Below are 19,961 nucleotides of genomic sequence, written 5' to 3'. Positions count from 1 at the left end.
TATGCATATATCTGGCCCAGTATTACTGCCTCACTAACTGACGAGTTAAGGTAGACCGGTTGTGACGATCAGTCCGAGGAGGATTTTTATTTTATGCTGTTCACCAATATGCCAAGGATTCGTAGCACATAGGATTATAACTTTAGGACTGGTTTATATAAATCTCATTTTCAACAAGACAATATTTATTTTCAGCATGCACGGATTAGTTTTAATTTTAACAATCGTAGTGTTGTTACCAGTGGTGTTATCGGAAAACGGTAAGTAAAGAGTCGTTTATATGTTGCCAGATCGGTCAGTGGTTCCTCTTTATTATGATGCCAATATTTACTCTAATTAATAAACCTGTTACTAAAAGTACTACAACTTTTAACCAGGTACAGTTAGCACTATCGAAACAATACGTGTTGTGTTGTGTTGTGTTGTCAGCTGGCTGTTGTGACTTGCTTCAAAACTTAAAAGCGATGATTTAACAGGGAATCGCGCATTTTGATTATACATTGGATTAAGTGAAATTTGGTTATCTGTTATAAGTACACACTTATATTTATGATTGGATTATAACTGAGACAAAAAAAAGATGTGTTTAATCCAACGCATGGATCAATCACAAACTGTAAGTTGAACTGAAAGATAAACACAACGACCATTAGAACTTGATTTAATGATCAAGTTGTTTGCCCAGAGAGTGTTCGGAGTAACCATGGAGTAATACACATGGAAAATATTTCCAACACTGCGAAAAGATCCCGTCGAAACACCATGCAGCAAGAGGCGGTGGGTGTCCGTAACGTCGGCCCGGTATGTGGGCACCTAACTTGTAGGAGGCCATTTTGTCTTTACCCTTTAAGACGCGGAGGCATTTTATTGATTTTTTCCACACTATAGTAAATTATCATACATTTACGCATTCTCGTGTATTGTATAACATATTCAACAATATTCTAGAAATAATGGCTCGCGACCAACGTTGTACGTGGTTTTACCAACCAGTAACCTTGTCTCAGGTATTCGTCACTGTACTCTAGGACGCCATTACTGTACGATCATCGTACCTGATGTCACGTTGGCCATTCTTCGGTGACACCCAAGCCATAAATCTGTCCAACGAAAGAAAGTAATACGCTCACTATACATGTACATACATACGTTGGACAGGGGGTCCAGAGTTCTCTGAGAATAGACCATAGACTTAACCGTTGCACCAGCGTGTATGCTATCTGTGCTCTTATTGGTCATAACTTAATCGTGACAGACACACTGTCCCATTCTTGTTAGCATATATTAATAATATAATTAAAAATATATTTCAGAAATAATTGAATATCCCGTGATAAATGAATCATAACATGTCTTCAATACTATTTTGCACATTTCCATATCTAAATAGTTATTTCCGAACAATAAAATAATCTCTCCATTGTTGTCATTACACAAACGTGATTATATTATTAATGTAGACAGGTCCGCCATGTTTAACCTGATCAGGGCGTTGCCTCCATTTACCGACGAATGAGTAACACAGTAGCAAAGGAAACGCAGTGAAACCGCCTCGCTGGGCATCGATCTTAAAGCCACAAAACTCGCACCAAGCTTACAATGACATACAGCCGCCAATATTGAACCGCGTATATTGTCAATCCATTTAGAGATGTCATATGGTTTCCAATTCACGGTTCTTTCTGTTAGTTCGTCTGTGTTCGTACGACTGTAACCATTTACCAACCCAAGGAATATAATGGATATCGCTATTCGTTTAGTATTCATTGCATTTATCACAATTTCGTCACTTTGTCAGAAAACCAAAGCTCTCGGAGGTAAATATGTTTTTTAAGTGTTTCGAATAATTTATATAATAATTTATCAAGTATTTTCTTGATTTATTATTATCTATTACACATACGAATATGTAACTATTTTCCCCCTGTATCGCTGGGTCATTCACATAATGTGTGTAAACACTGCGATAATTCTATCTAATGGTAGATACATTCTATACTAAATAATATTATTTTAGAATTGCTGTAACTGTGAAATAATTCGTGATCACATATTTATTTAAAATATTAATATTAGCGCCTAATTACTGTATTTAATCAATGTGTATTTTTAAGTAGTCAATACGCATATAAATTTAAGGTGATTCTGATCGAACTTTTAATTTGATCAGTTTTTCCACATATATAACATAAAATATAAACATGAAATTGTTAAAACCACTCAAAGATGCCTTTAGGTAAAACAGGCAGATTAGAACTCGCACAAGTTGTTGTTGAATTAATTTCCCTTTCAATGTTTACATAATGATATTTTCATTTCTATCGAGCTCTTTTGCCGTATATAATTGAACATTTTCAGAATAATTTCCGGATACCCAACATAACTCTAACAAGATGGGTCTGGTATATCCACATTTGTGGGAAAAAATGCACACATTTCATTGTGAAGAAAAATAGGTGTGAAATTAGTCGTTATCGTGCCGGGGGCCGCCATCTTGGATTTGTATTGTGTACTATAGTACACGGTTCCGATCACACTATGACGAGGTCATGCGAGCATCTACCGTTTGTAACGCGGTGTGGTTTAACAAAAACATCGCTTTTTAATCGTTTATATACTAGTAATATGTATTACATTTTCACGCTGACAAAAACTATTTCTAAGAACAGTTACATTTACATGATTATTATCACAATGGCCGTCGTAGCTTGTGTTTGGAAACGCAACTACTGCCTGCCATTGAGGCAAAGTTAGTGGAAGTGAACCCGGTAGACATAGACATGGAGAAGACAAACACGTAGTTAAATAAACGGTAATTGCTCACAAAAACTAAATAATCGAATCATAGAATATGTAAATTCAAACATTAATTGTGTAATGGCAGTGTTCTTAATTATTTCAGTTTTGTATATACTATCAGGTCGGTATCAATACTTGAATATTACTTGATGATTAGTCCAAAAGCGGAACTAAGATTAAATAACGGTCACAATAAACGCAACAGATTGTAAAACAACTATATATACAAATATATATATATATATATATATATACATTGTATTTAGAATCACACACATTCAGTCATAGTGACGAATTATTCAAATTAATTCAACATAATATAATGCAAGGGCTATCAAATCGTCTTCGCAGAAACTGGTCCAACTGACTAGAAACAAAATTGCTAAAGAGATTTCACAAAAAATCTAAAACTGATCATGATGCCGTTAGTATCTGTATTTTACACTGTCGTGCAATCAAGACATGAGCATCGGTTTCCCGGAAATTAACCTAATGATAAAATAAAACATATATTCAGAATAATCATTATTGTTCAGAGAAACAAGAACGTATACAATGCGCAAATATGTTTTATTTTTTTAACCTCTTGTATATTTTGCAATACCTACATCGCCCTCTGGTGGCACAATTGTACCATTATGATACGTTATTGGATTAATTATGTTGCTGATCACGTCCACTATGCTACGCTACATTATTACGCATTTATTTCAGACAAATGTTTCCATATAAAAAAACATACAACATAACCAAAAAACAATTGCCCACAAGGTGTCATTATTGTTTTTATTATTAGTGTTAAATCCAACAAGGCTGTAACAAAGTTAGCTCCATATCACGTCTCTATTCCATGAAGTAGTCAATATACTATTGGCGGTCAAGCAAACACGCTCTCTAAAACGTGGGCGTGGTTTTTAAAATATGAGCGTGACAAATGACAGTTATTTTCATCTTATCTATAAATCAAATCAGTTCATTATATTGATAGAATTAACAATGCGAAATGTTGTTGTTTTGAAAAAATATTTATATTAAAAACTGTGTTTTGATTACTAAACCCTTATTGTCATGGTGATGAACAGGTGGTTTCTAGAGTTTATTATATAAAAGTACTTGCATAAATGTGTCGTATATTGGTGTTGACTCGCTCGGTGTAATATAGGTCACATTACATAATAAGTTAGCACAGCAATTATTAAACTACCGCTAACTACACCTTGTCACAATTTCTACACAGAATGTTTAAGCAGTCCTTGTGTAAACTCAGCTGTATGTAGAGATGGACTGGGTGTTGATTACTATACTTGTGAATGTAATGATTCAGGGCCTGGAACCGCACCAGTCTATCACGGACAAGACTGTTCAGAATTCACAGGTAATTATACATGTACAGTTTTATACTATATTATACACGTGGTTCATTTCATACATTTATGTCTACATGTAATTGGAATAGAAGATAATGTCATATCTCACTTTCACCAAGGTTCCAATTGTGGAGGGGCTCACTACGACCCCACAGGAGTAGTGACGTCACCTGGTTATCTCCAAGGACTGAACTATGACAACAGGCTTTATTGCGTTTATTTGATACGAGTGCACGGAGCGGCTGCAATAACCATGACAATTACAGACTTCCAGACTGAGCTTAACAAGGACGTTCTTGAGATTGGAACGGGACCGTACGTTGATTTTACGAATACAGTGTGGTCACTCGAAGGAAATCTGACTACACCTCGAACCATTGTTGCAAACGATCACCAGGTTTGGATGCTGTTCACAACAGATCGGAACATACCACAAAAAGGATTCCATATCCAATATACTGGCGGTAAGTGATGTCATCGTCAATATCTACAATATTTCTGTAAATGAAACAATTTTAAACTTAATAATGCATATGATACAAAGTGGATTTATTTTGAGACAGTCGATTTATAGCAGTTTTTTGTTTCTTCCCTTGTCATTTCGCTGATCCTCCCCTCCCCTATTCATAACTGCGAGGGCGCAATCGCACCTCGCAAGTGGCGAGACGGATATCGGCGAGACGTGTTTACAAAATACTAACGATTTTTTGTATTCTTCAGATGGTGATGACTGTGCCACATTTCCATGTCAAAATGGAGCTACATGTATTGATGGTGTCTTAAGTTATACATGCCAGTGTGCTGCCGGCTGGACAGGCACACATTGCGATATTAGTAAGTACCGGTACACGGGAAAAATTTATACTACGTATTGTCATAATGAAACACAAGCAATCCCATTCCCATGGTTACATATAATTTATCGACCGTAACCTGAGGCATTCGTACCAGAACAAAAATCAGACATCGTTGTCAGTGTTCGTATACCAAAGCCCCGAGTGGAGTCCTTTATTTACCATGAGACTCTCACTGAACAGCCGGGTTGTCAGTTTTGCGAAGAGCCAGCACACACGACTGTACCTGGACCTACTACAGTACTTAGCTGCGGTTCCGTAGCTCTTTGGTGCGACCTACATTCGAATTTCGCCCTAACAATTTCATTTGGACGTCTTTTTAATTTTGTTGTTGTACGTCGAACATAGGGGCCGGCCAGAGTCAGTCGCGTAAATAATGCGGTCGGCAACATAGGGCTATGATTCCACAGCGACTACAGTACTATGCAAGAGCTGATTAGTTTTGTTCAAACTTGATTACATATGATGAAAAGTTCACACCATACCTCAAAACTGTTGATGAATGCTATTTACTTTTTTTATACTCCCAAGTCAGACCTGGTACCCATCCATGCTTTTCAAAAATGCCTTTAAACACATACTTATTTTTGTGAATTTATACCCCATTTCAAGTGCAGAAACTTAAAATAGATACCCTATATAAAAAATATATTATTTCGTGTCAAATAAAATATACTATACTATACTATCAGAGGTACATTACTTGGGGTTTGCAACTCGCATAGTACTGTATGGTGACATCATGTCAAGATCCCATTCAAGTCTCTTCTCGTAGATAGCGAGACTGAGGCTACGACCTTCTGACATGTGTTGCATATCAATGTTCAAGGTTTGTAATGAAAAAAATAAACTTTTCTTGTCACTATCATAGTGAAAAATGTAATACATCGAAAATGTACAAAAAATATAGTTCTTGTAATCCGTCATATCGTGGGCAGCTATTTCGATCCATCTGTACATCCCAGTATCCTAGTTACCTCGGGCATGCGCATTCGCATTTTTTCTGAGTTGGAACGCTTATGCGAGAGCGAGATTGTGACGGGATCTTGGTATCATGTCACCGTAGTTACAAACCCCAAGTAATGTACCTCTGATACTATATACATACTAAAATCACACTGTTTCTAAGTTGAGGTAACATGATTTCATGAGATTTCTTTTATACTAAATAGAGGGGAGGCAAGCGAGGGTTATTTTCGTTCAACGTAATTGCAATATTTTTTTGTTCGTACAACGTAAATTGAAAAAATAAATTCCGTAATTCTGTAATCACAGGCTAGACGTACAACGTAATCAATCAAATATTTTTTTCATACACTGTAAAATGTGTCATTTTTCTCGGTACATACAAGAATTTACATCCAAATAAAAAAAAGTCGTAAAGGGAAGTTACATTTTCGAAACTGTAAAACGACTGCAAAATTCAATTTTCATTGTTAACTGTAAAAACATCTTTTTTTCTTTGTGAATTGTAAAACTGTACCAGCTACCCCCTTGCCCCTCTAAATAACACCCCTTTTATGTGTTTATTTACTTCTGCTTGGTTACCATATTTTATTCAGAGAACCCCCCCCCCCCCCCCCCGGGTGTATATATGCTTAGTAATGCTACATTTGAATTCACAAAATTAAATAGTGTATCTACCGTACTTGCAATCTTTCAGATATCGATGAATGTTCCAGTGGTCCATGTCAAAATGGTGGACAGTGTAATGATCTTATAAACAGTTATACTTGTACATGTCCCCCCGGATATACTGGAGTCAACTGTGAAATTGGTTAGTATTTGCTACCACTGGTCTCCTCCTGACTTTCTCCAATCCTTAGTGGTTTTATTGTTGTAACTGTGGACCACTGGTCTCCTCCTGACTTTCTCCAATCCTTAGTGGTTTTATTGTTGTAACTGTGGATCATTTTATTTGTCCTGTTGTTTGAATTATCAGATTATCTGATACAAGCTCTACTGGTAATACAATAAAAACTGATTAAGCTCACAGTTTTACACAATATTCTTTCATCACATGACTTCTATCTACCTGTGGTCATGTGACAGTTCAGAAGTCAGCTGATCAAGGTGTTAGTCAAACCTGGGTATAGCAACCACCCAAAGGGTAATGTTTTATTTTATAGGTGTGCTTATATCAACTTGCACATTTGACATTTGTACAGAAAATAATGAGATGGTACAAATTATTTTGAGTTGATGGAAATAAAATGAGTTTGACTTGAGGAAATTAAAAATTGTTTTATGAACATAATGTTAATTATTATTTCAGTCTCTAAACAAGTGCAAACCTGCAAAAACATTGCAGAAAGGTCCCCTAACAACAGGTGGTCTTTATACACACATTTTTTTTTGTATTTATAAACTTTTATTGGAGTTTGCACTGAAATTTACATCTTACATACCTGGTTTGTACATTACAAATTGCAATTAATCTACATATTGTGAAGTGAATTGGGTAACATTTTTCATAAAATATTCCCATTTCTTGTTATGAGAAGTCAACTTATTCCGTCGGACAGCAATGAAGTACTCTATCTCCAGGAAATATTTTACATATCTTTTGTATGCCATGAATTCTGGCTTTTGATTTTTATGTCTACACAAGTAAATATATTTTTTTGCTACCAGAAAAAGGAAGTTGACTAAACATGTAAAGTTTTCATCCCCAAAATAGATTTGTTGTGCATTCGGGAATGCCCTCAGGCCAAGCTTACCCCCTCCCCAAAGCATATACAGTGTTTCCCAAAAATCTTGGGTGCATTGACATTGGTAAAACAAATGGATAAGAGATTCAAAGCATGATGGACAGAAAGTACACAGATCAGACTCCACAATGGGAGGGTTCATCTTAAATAATGTTTTCTTTGTGGTCAGAATATTATGGATTATTTTGAGTTGAAATTCTCTGAGACGAGTTTATACACAGGTTGCTCAAATGTTATGTTTTGGGATTGTCTAAAAGTAACTTTAATATCTTTTTGTAATGACATGACAGAATATATCAACTTTTATGACTGGTACCTTCAATGATCCCTCAGAATACATTATATTTTCTTATATCTGTAGTACCAAATGAAAAAAACACAACATTATTTTTCTTTCAGATATCAATGAATGTCAGAGCAATCCCTGCTTCAATGGAGGGCAGTGTTTTGATTTAATCAACAGTTATGTATGTCAGTGTACACCGGGATATTCAGGAACACGCTGTACTGTCAGTAAGTGTAAAATCAAATCATGATGTAATTCATCTCTCCAGGGAATGTAGAATCTTAGTAACAATAACTTATTAAGGTTGAAGCCTAGTCATAATTTTTGACAAAATTGGTCATAAATCGCATGACAATGTTCATTAGTTTAGTATGTACAATCATGGAGCCAATGTCCCATGGTACAATGAAATAGCATTATTTTGTGTGTTACAGTTTAGTTTTTTGAGAAATGTGTCTTAATTCTTCTTGAAAATTGCTATTTTAGAACAATTCCATAGAACACAATGTTAAAGTAAAATTGCATTTTTTGGCATTTTTTAAAACCTAGATTTTTTAAATAATTCAGAATAACAAAAAGTACTCCATCATTAACAATATATGATTTTTTCAGTCTATGTCACCAGGCTAGATTTTGAGATATTACATAATATCTCTGCCATAGGAACCTATGGTAAAAGTGTTATAATAGTGTCAAAATGGCGATTTTCCACTAAAATACAACCATCAATTTCTCAAAAAAAAGGCTGGTGACCCCCTAATTTGTTTTAGGTCAATATCCTTGTATTGCCTTGGAGTACAGTTTTTTTACAAAAAGAATAAATTCTGGGTATTTTAATTTATGAGTAGGCTTCCACCTTAAGTAATTACTCGGTACTGAGCTATGCCTACTACAGGTAAATGATCTTTGTGAAAAAAGTTGTAAGTTGTAATATATCTTACAGCTGAATTTAGTTCCAAAGTTACCTAATCCTGTGTACATGTACAAACCTTGTTCAGGGTAAGGTTACTTTGGAACTAAATTCAGCTGTAAGAATTTCTAAAGTTTTCATTTCTAAAGTTTTTTTTTAATTTCATGTATCATAATAAAACCAAATTTGCCTCCTTCACAGATATTGATGAGTGTGCGAGTAGTCCTTGTCAGAATGGCGCTGTGTGTCAAGATCTGATTAACGGTTTTCTTTGTCAGTGTCAGGCAGGTTGGATTGGTACGCTATGTGATCAAGGTAATAAAATAACAACTTTTTAAAATCATTTATTGCATTGATTGATAATATGATTATGATACAATATCTCGGGATTTACGCAATAGCCACTAATTATGGAAGAATATCATCTTGTTCATTTTCAGACTTTAACGAATGTGACAGTAGTCCTTGTCAGAATGGTGGATTCTGCAGTGACGGTCCAAATAGCTATACATGTATATGTAATGGTGGATGGACGGGAACTAACTGTGAAATAAGTAAGTCTATGTATATTGAGCTATATATTAAATGCAATTTTTACTAGTATACTATCATTACTGGTATTATTTATTATTGTTGTGATTTATTGTTTTGATACTCACATTTTTTGTTTATACTCCCAAAGCTGATATGATTTGATAACACTGTCATTGTGGGTTTGTCACAGTAATCAATTTAATTCCTGTTTTTGGTCATATTTGTCCATCTCTGTAAACAATGTGGATTGCCTATTTCACTGTCTTTTCTTTTCTTAATCACTTCTAAATCTGTGGTCATTTTGAACCGAAATTAATTATTTTAAAAATGATTATTTTATTTTGTGGAAGGAGACAAAAGTTGATGATGGCAGTGAAAGGGTTGAAGATGGCAGTGAAAAGGTTACATGTCTGCAACATACTGTATATCACATTCATGCTGAATTTGGAATTCTAAATGAATCCATAGAATAAGGCTACAATGTTTCAAATCGTTACAACTCTGTGGATGTGTCAAATTGTTGTAAACTTAGAAATGCTACCATGGCAACCATTCAATGACAGTATGTTATATTCATACAGCTCCCCAATGCATGATGTACGTGTGATTTTTTTTCTTTAGATATTAATGAATGTGATAGTGGACCCTGCATAAATGGAGGGGTTTGTGTTGATGGTATTAATAGTTACACTTGTCAATGTGCTGCGGGCTACACTGGCATCAACTGTCAAACAAGTAAGAATTGTTAAATAGTATGAAAATATTGGTTGCTGTTCTATTAAATATTTCTTTTGAACTACTCGGAGTATACTAGTAAATAAATGATAAAGAATTTTGAAATTTTATATTAGCTATGTAATTTTCTCTTCTGCAGAGTTTTCATGTTTTTTCATATATATCTGACATACAGTACACATTTCGCCCAACCTCCCGCCCGCTTCCGGATTTCGATCGCTTTTTTTTCGCTCGCTTTGTTCAATTCGACCGCGCAATTACCGCTTTTTTTTCGACCGCGCAAATCCGGAAGTATCCGCTCGCGCAATCGCTCGCTCGCTCAATCGCTCGCTCGCTCGCTCGCCTGACAGCGCAACCGCCCGTATTTACAGTTCATTGCCTACTTTTTCATGTACAAGTGTACCATTTTTGTTTTTATGATGTTAAAATAAGAATATATACAATCAGAAATTTATAGAACGACCGTTGAAAAAAATACGGTGGATCACACACGGCCATATAAAATTGGTAATAATACATACGCGTAGTAATAATGTCCACCATAAACAAGATCGAACCAAACATGTGAAATCAAATACGACACTGACACAGACACAACTAATATGAAATAAAACCATTCTATTTTTGGTGGAGAGCGAAAAATGTCTACTGTAGAGTACGGTATTCGTTGAGTAACCGTGTGTAGGGTGACGGTTGTCATGCACGCATGGTTTGGGTTTAACACGGGTCAAGTTGTAGTTATGTTAAAATCCGTGGCACCTATAACAATTGAAGAATATCTGCAGGAATAGTAAGACTGTGAAAAAAACGACTGATCGATTGGTATAGAATGACCGTAGTGTACAATTTGTCAAACAAATACAATACTTGCAAATGTAATGTCGGCCAGCGCCCATCTTACTTGTCCGAAGTTGTCGAAGCCGACATCACTGGAGATCGCGTTTTTTAGCTAGGCGGCTGGCAAGCGGACTAACACGTTACATAAACCTGTTGAATTACAATTATTGTTTTTATTTTTGCGCCCAATGTCTCGTTATAAAATAAAGGATTCAAATTTTGCAGGGTATTCAGTTTTTTGCGAACTCTGGGCGAAATACTTTCATGAGCTGTACGTAGTTCACTTACAAGCCAAAACAAAGTCAGCTTGGACATTAAGTTGTGAGACGCCACAAAACAAACGCTGCCAGTGATAGGTTACGTGAATAAAAGAACAAAATAAACGCAATCAAAGGCGCCGACCACACGCTTTGGAAATAAATAGAACGCGTTGCTAAGAGGAATCGCACCTGCATCTCGACGACGTCTGCGGTCATGAGCAGGGTTTGCCGCGTCTTAGAAAAAATGAAAGTTAAAAAGGAATCACTGTCGGGGAACCATTCACAATGTTTGCATGAAAAATCCCACGCGAAAGCGTTTTTTTTTTCCTGATACAAACACTATGGTACCTGAATCCCGATTAATTCATAACTATGAATCGGTAAGGGTCAATTTCCTGCAATCCTTCAAGATTAAATTTGCCTCCGAAAATCTTTCTAACGATGAGCTGGAAGATTGCCATAATTGAGTGCCACCATTTCTGTTCTAAGATGTATTCAGTATAATAATACAAATGTTCACCCCAACAGAGATGGAAATACAGTTTTAGCGACCCGAAGAGCTCATTGTCAACCGAGGCGAAGCACTACGATAAACACTTTCCGTTCCCAATAAATAATAATAATAATAACAAAACAAAAACTTCTCGTTCCCGATATTATGAAATTCTTTCGTTTTGGGGGAAAAACCCTGAAAAAAAACTGATTTTGACAAGATAATTTAGAAATTGATATTAAGAATAATTCATAACGAAATGTTTTCCATATGTACCCATAATTTTTTTTTCATAATTACTGATTACACACGAATATTACAGAAAAAAATAATTTGCTATATTATCTATATTTGTGCCTTTTATTTGTCTTGAATCGTGACTGAAAGGAGCTAGATGAAATTACAAACTATGTAGTGTGTTCGACAACTCATGTATGAACAACAATTTTAATAAATATGATTTTACTTGGTAAAATTACTGTATTTTTCTACATAAAAACAAAAGAATTTTACAATGTCTTTGTTATCATAGCGTTGTTGGTAATAGTTGAAAATGATACATCCACGTGAACCTGCTTATATGAGATCGAAGGAGTCTCTGTTTTCAACAGCCGTATACATCTAACTGCGTCATCGCTAAGTTTCCTTGTGGACCACGAGCTCTGTTCCTTGTTTGCACGTTATCATGTTCACACAATCGCAGACATTATTTGTAAGGGTGCCCTTTGAAATGGCACATTTTCTCGATGTTTTAGCGAGTACTCCGCGGGTATATGGCTTGTTCTCACATCAGCATAATTTTCCTCGAGTTCACTCATCGCTTTCCCACATGCACTTCTCGTTCTTTGCTGCTAACTTTTTTGCACTCTAATATGGTGTTGTTTTTGTATTTCTAAACATCGAGTTTATTTTTGACATTCAACGAGATCGCTTGAATTTTGAATTTGATGACGGTTCGAATTTATCCTTTTTTACAGTGATCAACATTGCGTTCGAGTAGAGTTACTAGTATAATTACAAGCCTGATTTACATTTTTCTTGCGGTGTTTTTCGTCAATGTATTAAATATAAGTGCTTTGGGAAATAACATAATTATATTGCGCGAGTAAAAGAGTTTGGTGAGACTGTCACAACATACTAAAACAGATGTTTTATTTATTTCCAACGCGCGTGGTCGGCGCCTCTGATTGCGTTTATTTTGTATTTTTGTTTTCAAAATGTATCACTGGCTGCGTTTGTTTTGTTTTCCTCAACAAATTAACTGTTCCGAGATCTCTTTCATTTTTCGTTCGGCTGCTGCCAATCCGATAATTCGTCGCCGCATGTACTCAGACAAGCGATTAATCGTCACAGTCATTATACTAGTAATTTAAGTCCAATTGATTTGTAGAAATTCAGCTATGCGATAATTATATGTGCAGTTTTGTTTTGCGCACCCAGACACGAGCAAAAGTTAACCAATAGATTTTCTGAACTACAGCATTCGTATTACTTATGCAAATTGAGTAAGGGTCATAGTGTGAGTTGCGTTCGAAAATAACAAAGTGTCAAATTATTTTGAGCGCCGTTCGGAATAAATTCAGTCAAAATCACACACAGAAACACACACACAACACACAAATACTAGTACTCAATACATATCGCGATTGACCAGTTATATAGCTGCTTGAACTACACAAGGACGTAAATATGTAAATACAGGTCACAGTTCGACTTGCGTAGCAAACGTTACAATGTGTCAAGTGATTTGAAGGCGTCTTTGTTCCAAAACAGAGAAGCAATAGGCGTTGTGTTTTGAATCGTCATTAAAACCTAAATTTATTACGAATAAAAACTTAAGTTTATACATACAATGTACGGTCATTGTTACTCCAGCGGTCGGCTGGCAAGCGGACGATGTTTCTGAAGCCAGCCATAGCAGGATTGAGCGAGCGAACAAAAGCGAACGCGAGCGAGCGGAAAAAAAGCGGTCGGTTTCCGGTCGGAAAGCAGCGAGCGGTCGGAAATTAAGCGATAAGCGGTCGGAAAAAAAGCGATAAAAGCGGGAGGTTGGGCGGAATGAGTACTGTAAAGTCTGTAGCAGTTATCATTTGGCTGTGATTCTGTAAAAGTTCTTTTCATGAAAGTTCTTGAATCTTCGATTCAGGAAAATTTGTTGAACTGCTTTTTCTTGTTTTGAAATTTAATAATATTTATTGTTTATATTGCAGATATCAATGAATGTCAAAGTATTCCCTGTCTTAACGGTGGTATATGTAATGACGGTATAAATATGTATACCTGTATGTGTGCCTCGGGTTATGGTGGAATAAATTGTGAAATAGGTAAGTAACTATGCATGTTGATTTCAGCAATACATTGACAGTGATTTACTGTAACCTATGTGTAGGACAACAACTTATTTAATCATCGTCTTAATGTCACTAAAAATACCGCCATTTCACAATAATCTCAATGGGTGAATTTTATAATAATGTTATATATGTCAACTTGGTTTCAGATATTGATGAATGTGCTAGTTCTCCTTGTCAAAATGGTGCTCAGTGTCTGGATAGTATCAATGGCTATACTTGCGTTTGTCTACCTGGATATGGTGGCCTTAGATGTGAATCTAGTAAGTACAATTCTGGCTTGCATGTGATACTAAAAGTTTTGAACTTGGCATTCCTAATGTATGGTGGAAATGCTTTATTGTCAGTAATTAAAAAACAATTATTAAGCAGTTAATTAATATGGCACCTGGTAATCCTAGAGTGGAATATGTTCATCTAAATATAAACCTTCCAGCCATAAACAGTATTTTAGAAGTACACTGGGACTAGTGATTTGTTATCTACTATATATACCGGTAGTCCATAAATTTGTGAAGAAGTCCAAACTATTTTGCATAATAAAAATGAATTTCAATCATACATACATTTTATTTTTTTACTTGTTGTGTTGATGATGTCATCTCAATTGTTAGATAAGTAATGACATTGCTTCCTTCAGTCATTTCACATTGAGTTAATGAGAAATGCTTTGACATAGTAAAGTATCATTTTCAAATGAATATTCAGGTACAATCAAAATAGAACAATTTATATAAACAAGTAATTTTAGAGTAAATAGACAAAAGAGGTCAACCCTGTTGAAGCAAGGAGGTAAACTTTTTATCATCATGATTGATTTAAGTGGTAATCCTGTTGGTGAATACAGAAAATATTGGTCTGGCAATGTTGTTCAGTTGTCTGAGGCGTTGGGTTGGGCCATCATATTTTTTGTGTGCAGGCGCTGAACATTCAATGAATGATACAGAAAATAATTACATAGGTTGTGTACTGTGATTTTATTACATAGCAATTACTAGGTAGTATAAATTATCTTTCATTTTATGGATCATAACCTGCATTAATCTAAATTTTCTAATTTTTCTTGGCAGATACTGATGAATGTTTAAGTTTTCCTTGTGCTAATGGTGGTGAATGTGTTGATGGCATTGGCTTCTTTACATGTATCTGTCCTGCAGGCTACACTGGTACATACTGTGAATTAGGTAAATAATATTTTTTTATGGTTATAACATATACAGTAAGTGACAACATTATAGATGTTTTCATAGTTTTATGTTTAAATTAACAGATGTTGATGAATGTGCCAGTAATCCATGTCAAAACGAAGCCACTTGTATCAATGGTCGCAATATGTGGACATGTCTCTGTACTCAAGGATGGACTGGTGTGGATTGCTCTCAAGGTAACACATGTTTCAACAGATGCATAATTTTTTGTGTGTGACTATACAAGTTGTTTACAAAGTAGAATTTATGACACATTTTGAAGATATTGTTTGCTCCCCACACATAGAAGTAAATTTTTAGATGTCACTTGCTGTTTATGAAAAAGGATAAATTATTAGTTGAATATATAAGTTATTTTGATTTAATTATTCATTTGAACTACCCCGGTACATTTCAAATAATAAGAATGCATTAGAAGTGAAATGGTAAAAGTAAAAATACATATTAATAATAATAATAGTCATAATAGTGACCATAAAATATACAATATTATAGCAAATATTAATATAACCATAGAATATTCAATATAACAGTGAATATTAATATAACCATAGAATATACAATATAACACTGAATGTTTAACCACAGAATGTATTGTTTTTTTTTCACAAACTAGTATATTTAAAAGCAAATATCAAAACTGTTAAATTTGAACTCATTTTATTAATATTTCTCTTCCTGCTGTTGTCTTAATAAATTTGAGATAATGAAAAATAAAGACGTATGTAAATGTAACATTTAAATCTGTTAGCAATCTTGTATCCAAAAGGGTCATGTTATCTGATAAAACTGCTATTATTACTAATCATGTTTCAATTGTGTTTTTTAAGACGTTGATGAGTGTGACAGTGGTCCATGTCGTAACGGTGCACAATGTGTCAACGGCCGTAATCGGTTTAACTGTGTATGTGCTGCAGGATATACCGGAACGTACTGTGAAATTAGTAAGTAAATATATTCTACTCAACTGCTGAAGCTTGATTGGGTATTCCTGCAAGTATATACATGTCATCATATTGTTATAAGTCTCAGCATTTCATGATTATTTGCATCCTACCTTATTAGGAAATGCAAATTGAAAATATAAAACAATTTATAGATTTTTCCAAGATGGCAGATATGTTCAGTGTGAGACGTCATTTATTTCAGCCAGTTTCAAGATGGTTATTAATATTAAGGTTATTTCAAGGATACAGCAAAGTATGTACTCAGACTGTATTTGGTTGCATCAACCACTGCCATGCAGCAGTCAATACTTTTGTGCATGTGCACTGCGTCCATTTGACAAAAAATGGTTTGCACTTGAAGACGAAATAATGATGTTGTTCGCTGTTATTAGGTTACCAGGGGTATTGTACATCATGAGTATTGACTGACACGTAGCGGAGGTTGATATGACTGTATATTGTCTGAGTGCATTAAATTTGCATTATTCTTGTAATAACCTTATTATACATTTTACCAATCCACCACTTGCAGGTGTTGATACCCAGAACTGAGTATAATGGTGACAATTTGCTATGAACATTTTCAAAAACATTTAGCATTTTACTAATATGATATTGTGCAGATAACAAAATTATGGCAGGCTGTAATTTATGTTGATATGGTGACAGATGTATAATAAATACCTTTATGTGTTTTGGCTAATTAAACAAAATTATGGGAAATTTTGTCACAGTGGAATTGCGAGTTTGTGCTGATCCATGAATAATACCTAAATTTTAAAAGATGCATACCGGTACTATGATGATACATTTTTAGAAGTGGTATCTTTTGTGTATTTTGATCGATATTTCGTTAAATTTAAGTCCCTTTCAAATTTGTACTAAACTCATGTAATACAGTTCTTTCTCAACACAATTGTATCCAAAGTACTGGCTACGTATAAAAGTTACATACTTCATTTGACATTTCAAATTATTTTCTAGATTACAGCTCATATTTGTATTGCCCTGTAATATTTCATTTGCATGACAGTTGGGAATAATAATTTGAATTTTTTAAATTTAATTTCAGACATAAACGAGTGTGATCAAAACCCATGTATGAATGGTGTGTGTAGGGATGAAATCAACGGTTATACATGTCAGTGTTATGGTGGGTATACCGGAACTGACTGTGAAATAGGTAAGCTATGGCTTATGCCGTATTATGTTGTCTGTATGCAAATTAAGACATGTTAATCACTAGACGGGTGAATAATGATGACCACCATGTTTTACTTCTAGATATTAATGAATGTTCCAGTAGTCCGTGTAAGAATAGTGGGCTGTGTAATGATCTTATTAACAGATTCACTTGTGAATGTTTATCTGGATGGACCGGTGTATACTGTGATGTTGGTGAGTTCATAGCATACTGTTTTATTGACAATGAAGATATCATATATTAGGGTTGATTGCTGTGTTATAGCATGTTGAAATATCCATCCTGCATATAACCATTGCAAGTACTGTTTCAAAATTCGTTGTTACTATGTCTTTACTGAATTTCAATTTTTGCACTTTAAGGAGACATCATAGTCAAGTGCCTTGATGTCTAATGTGCTTGCCTTGGCACCCTTTGATATTTCTTATATTTTATCTTTACCAACTTAAGGCATTTTTATTAATTTTGACATTGAAATAGGGTGTCAAGCCCTGTGTGTTGACTTGGTGTTTAGTACATATGATTACCATATACCAGTAGCCCTGGTTCTCATGTAGACACAATACTCACAATAAAATGTGATGCTGCAAGCAGTATAAAAATGAACAAAATAAGACCAACCAGCGGGAAATTGGTAGAATACTGCAGTCAGTGATGAAAAGTTGCACTCGAAACGTCTGTCCTTTTTAACTCCTGCAGTATTTTACCATTTTCCCGCTCGCTGGTCTTATTTTGTTCATTTTGGTTCTCGTGTACATGTTTAAGCAGTAAGTGACAAATTGTCATTGTCTAGTGGAAAATTTTCTGATTATTATCATAACTCAATTTATTATCTTATTTTAGATATTAATGAATGTGCTAGTTCACCTTGTTTGAATAGCGGTACATGTCGAAATCTACAAAATAGTTTCCTATGTGAGTGTGTAGCTGGGTGGACTGGTAACAATTGTGGTATTGATATCAACGAATGTGCCTCAAGTCCATGCCAGAATGGTGGAAGCTGTAATAATCTGCAGAACTCTTACAGTTGTTTTTGCATTCCTGGATATACTGGCGTTAACTGTGAAACCGGTAAGTTTATTCAAGTTGATATGCTGAAATTATTTCAGTGTTTCATATGTTTCAGTGCATTTTTGCATATGGCATTGTGTTATTTGAATACTGATTCTATAAATGTCATTTTTGCTAGTCAAGGTGTATTTACTCAGCCATCGCCATTGTGAATATGTTTACATTAAGCTTACAAAACAGTGCAATTAGGAGGATGAAAACTAAATTTACTGTGAAATTACTATTATTTTTATAGATGTGAATGAGTGTTCTAGTAGTCCATGTCAACATGATGCCGAGTGTATTGATGGTATTAACCGTTATACATGTGTTTGTACTCCTGGCTGGACTGGCACCAGATGTGAAATTGGTAAGTATTATGAATATTAATCAAATAATTTAAATAATTCATGGATAAACTAAAATTAGTTTATATTATTGGTTCATATGTAAGTGCCTATACAGTTTTAAAAATTTGACATTTAATTTAAATGACATTTCTACAGTACCGATAGTTTTGGCGATGCATATCAGTAAATTTGACAGTTGTACTCTATTTTTTTATGTCACCTTAAGCAGTAATATGATTGATCAACAATGTATGTATGATAGTCATTTCAAATGTAGATAAATATTGATGATTTATAATATCTATAATATTCATATCACATGTTATATATTATTTTTAGAAATAAATGAATGTGCCAGCAGTCCTTGCAGAAATGGAGCAACTTGTAATAATTTGATCAATGGATATTCATGTACATGTCCACCAGGATATACTGGATATAATTGTGATGGAGGTGAGGAGTACATTCATGTATTTGCGCCCTCTATATTATATGTTCTGCCCTCTAGTGTCAAACTCATCATTTATTTTGTTTCTTTTATTTTTTAAGATGTTAATGAGTGTGCTAGTTCTCCATGTCAGAATGGTGGTAATTGTCAGAATGCTGTAAATTCTTACAATTGCCAGTGTTTACCCGGTTGGACTGGTCCGAATTGTGAAATTGGTGAGTAGCGGAAATTAGAGAATTTGTTTTTGTTAGTTCATCTCTGAGATGGTGTGATTTTACTCACAGATGTAAGTTGATGTATGATACAATTTATTTCAAGTTTGCCAATTTATGTCCATACTGGTTTACAAGAAAAACATTATTTTTTTATCCTTTCTCACCAAAAACTTGATTTGATTGTAGAATATCATAATCCATATTTGAGGTTTTTATGAAAAGTACATTAAAGTAATACTTTCTGAAGAGATAAAAAAAAATAACCAACACTAACAAGACGGGAAAAAAACTAAACAGGATGCTCAAATTTCTAAACAAAGAAAAACTGGTTAAAAGAATTGTAATTGATACATTGGTGTAGGGTGAGAGGGGTGTGGTATTGCTTGTATGCAAAACCAAGCC

At 34.6% G+C, this 19,961-nt stretch overlaps 1 protein-coding gene across 1 annotated transcript in view; it reads left to right on the top strand.

Moving 5' to 3' along the window:
• Positions 1–19,961, top strand: part of LOC100366518 (uncharacterized) — a 48,443-nt gene continuing 28,482 nt past the window's right edge. The window contains exons 1-20 of the mRNA XM_078011046.2: positions 1–260; positions 4,037–4,174; positions 4,286–4,630; positions 4,887–5,000; positions 6,684–6,797; positions 8,131–8,244; positions 9,129–9,242; positions 9,368–9,481; positions 10,083–10,196; positions 13,997–14,110; positions 14,287–14,400; positions 15,208–15,321; positions 15,408–15,521; positions 16,176–16,289; positions 17,365–17,475; positions 17,577–17,690; positions 18,340–18,567; positions 18,803–18,916; positions 19,236–19,349; positions 19,446–19,559. Of these exons, the coding sequence (XP_077867172.2) occupies positions 197–260; positions 4,037–4,174; positions 4,286–4,630; positions 4,887–5,000; positions 6,684–6,797; positions 8,131–8,244; positions 9,129–9,242; positions 9,368–9,481; positions 10,083–10,196; positions 13,997–14,110; positions 14,287–14,400; positions 15,208–15,321; positions 15,408–15,521; positions 16,176–16,289; positions 17,365–17,475; positions 17,577–17,690; positions 18,340–18,567; positions 18,803–18,916; positions 19,236–19,349; positions 19,446–19,559 (2,596 nt within the window). The 5' untranslated portion in view covers positions 1–196. The remainder of the gene's footprint in view (positions 261–4,036; positions 4,175–4,285; positions 4,631–4,886; positions 5,001–6,683; positions 6,798–8,130; positions 8,245–9,128; positions 9,243–9,367; positions 9,482–10,082; positions 10,197–13,996; positions 14,111–14,286; positions 14,401–15,207; positions 15,322–15,407; positions 15,522–16,175; positions 16,290–17,364; positions 17,476–17,576; positions 17,691–18,339; positions 18,568–18,802; positions 18,917–19,235; positions 19,350–19,445; positions 19,560–19,961) is intronic.

This window comes from Saccoglossus kowalevskii, chromosome 8, assembly GCF_978046115.1.
Source record: "Saccoglossus kowalevskii chromosome 8, keSacKowa6.1, whole genome shotgun sequence".
NCBI lineage: Eukaryota > Metazoa > Hemichordata > Enteropneusta > Harrimaniidae > Saccoglossus > Saccoglossus kowalevskii.
Note: the sequence above shows the minus strand (reverse complement) of the source record. Positions and strands in the feature narration are given on the sequence as shown.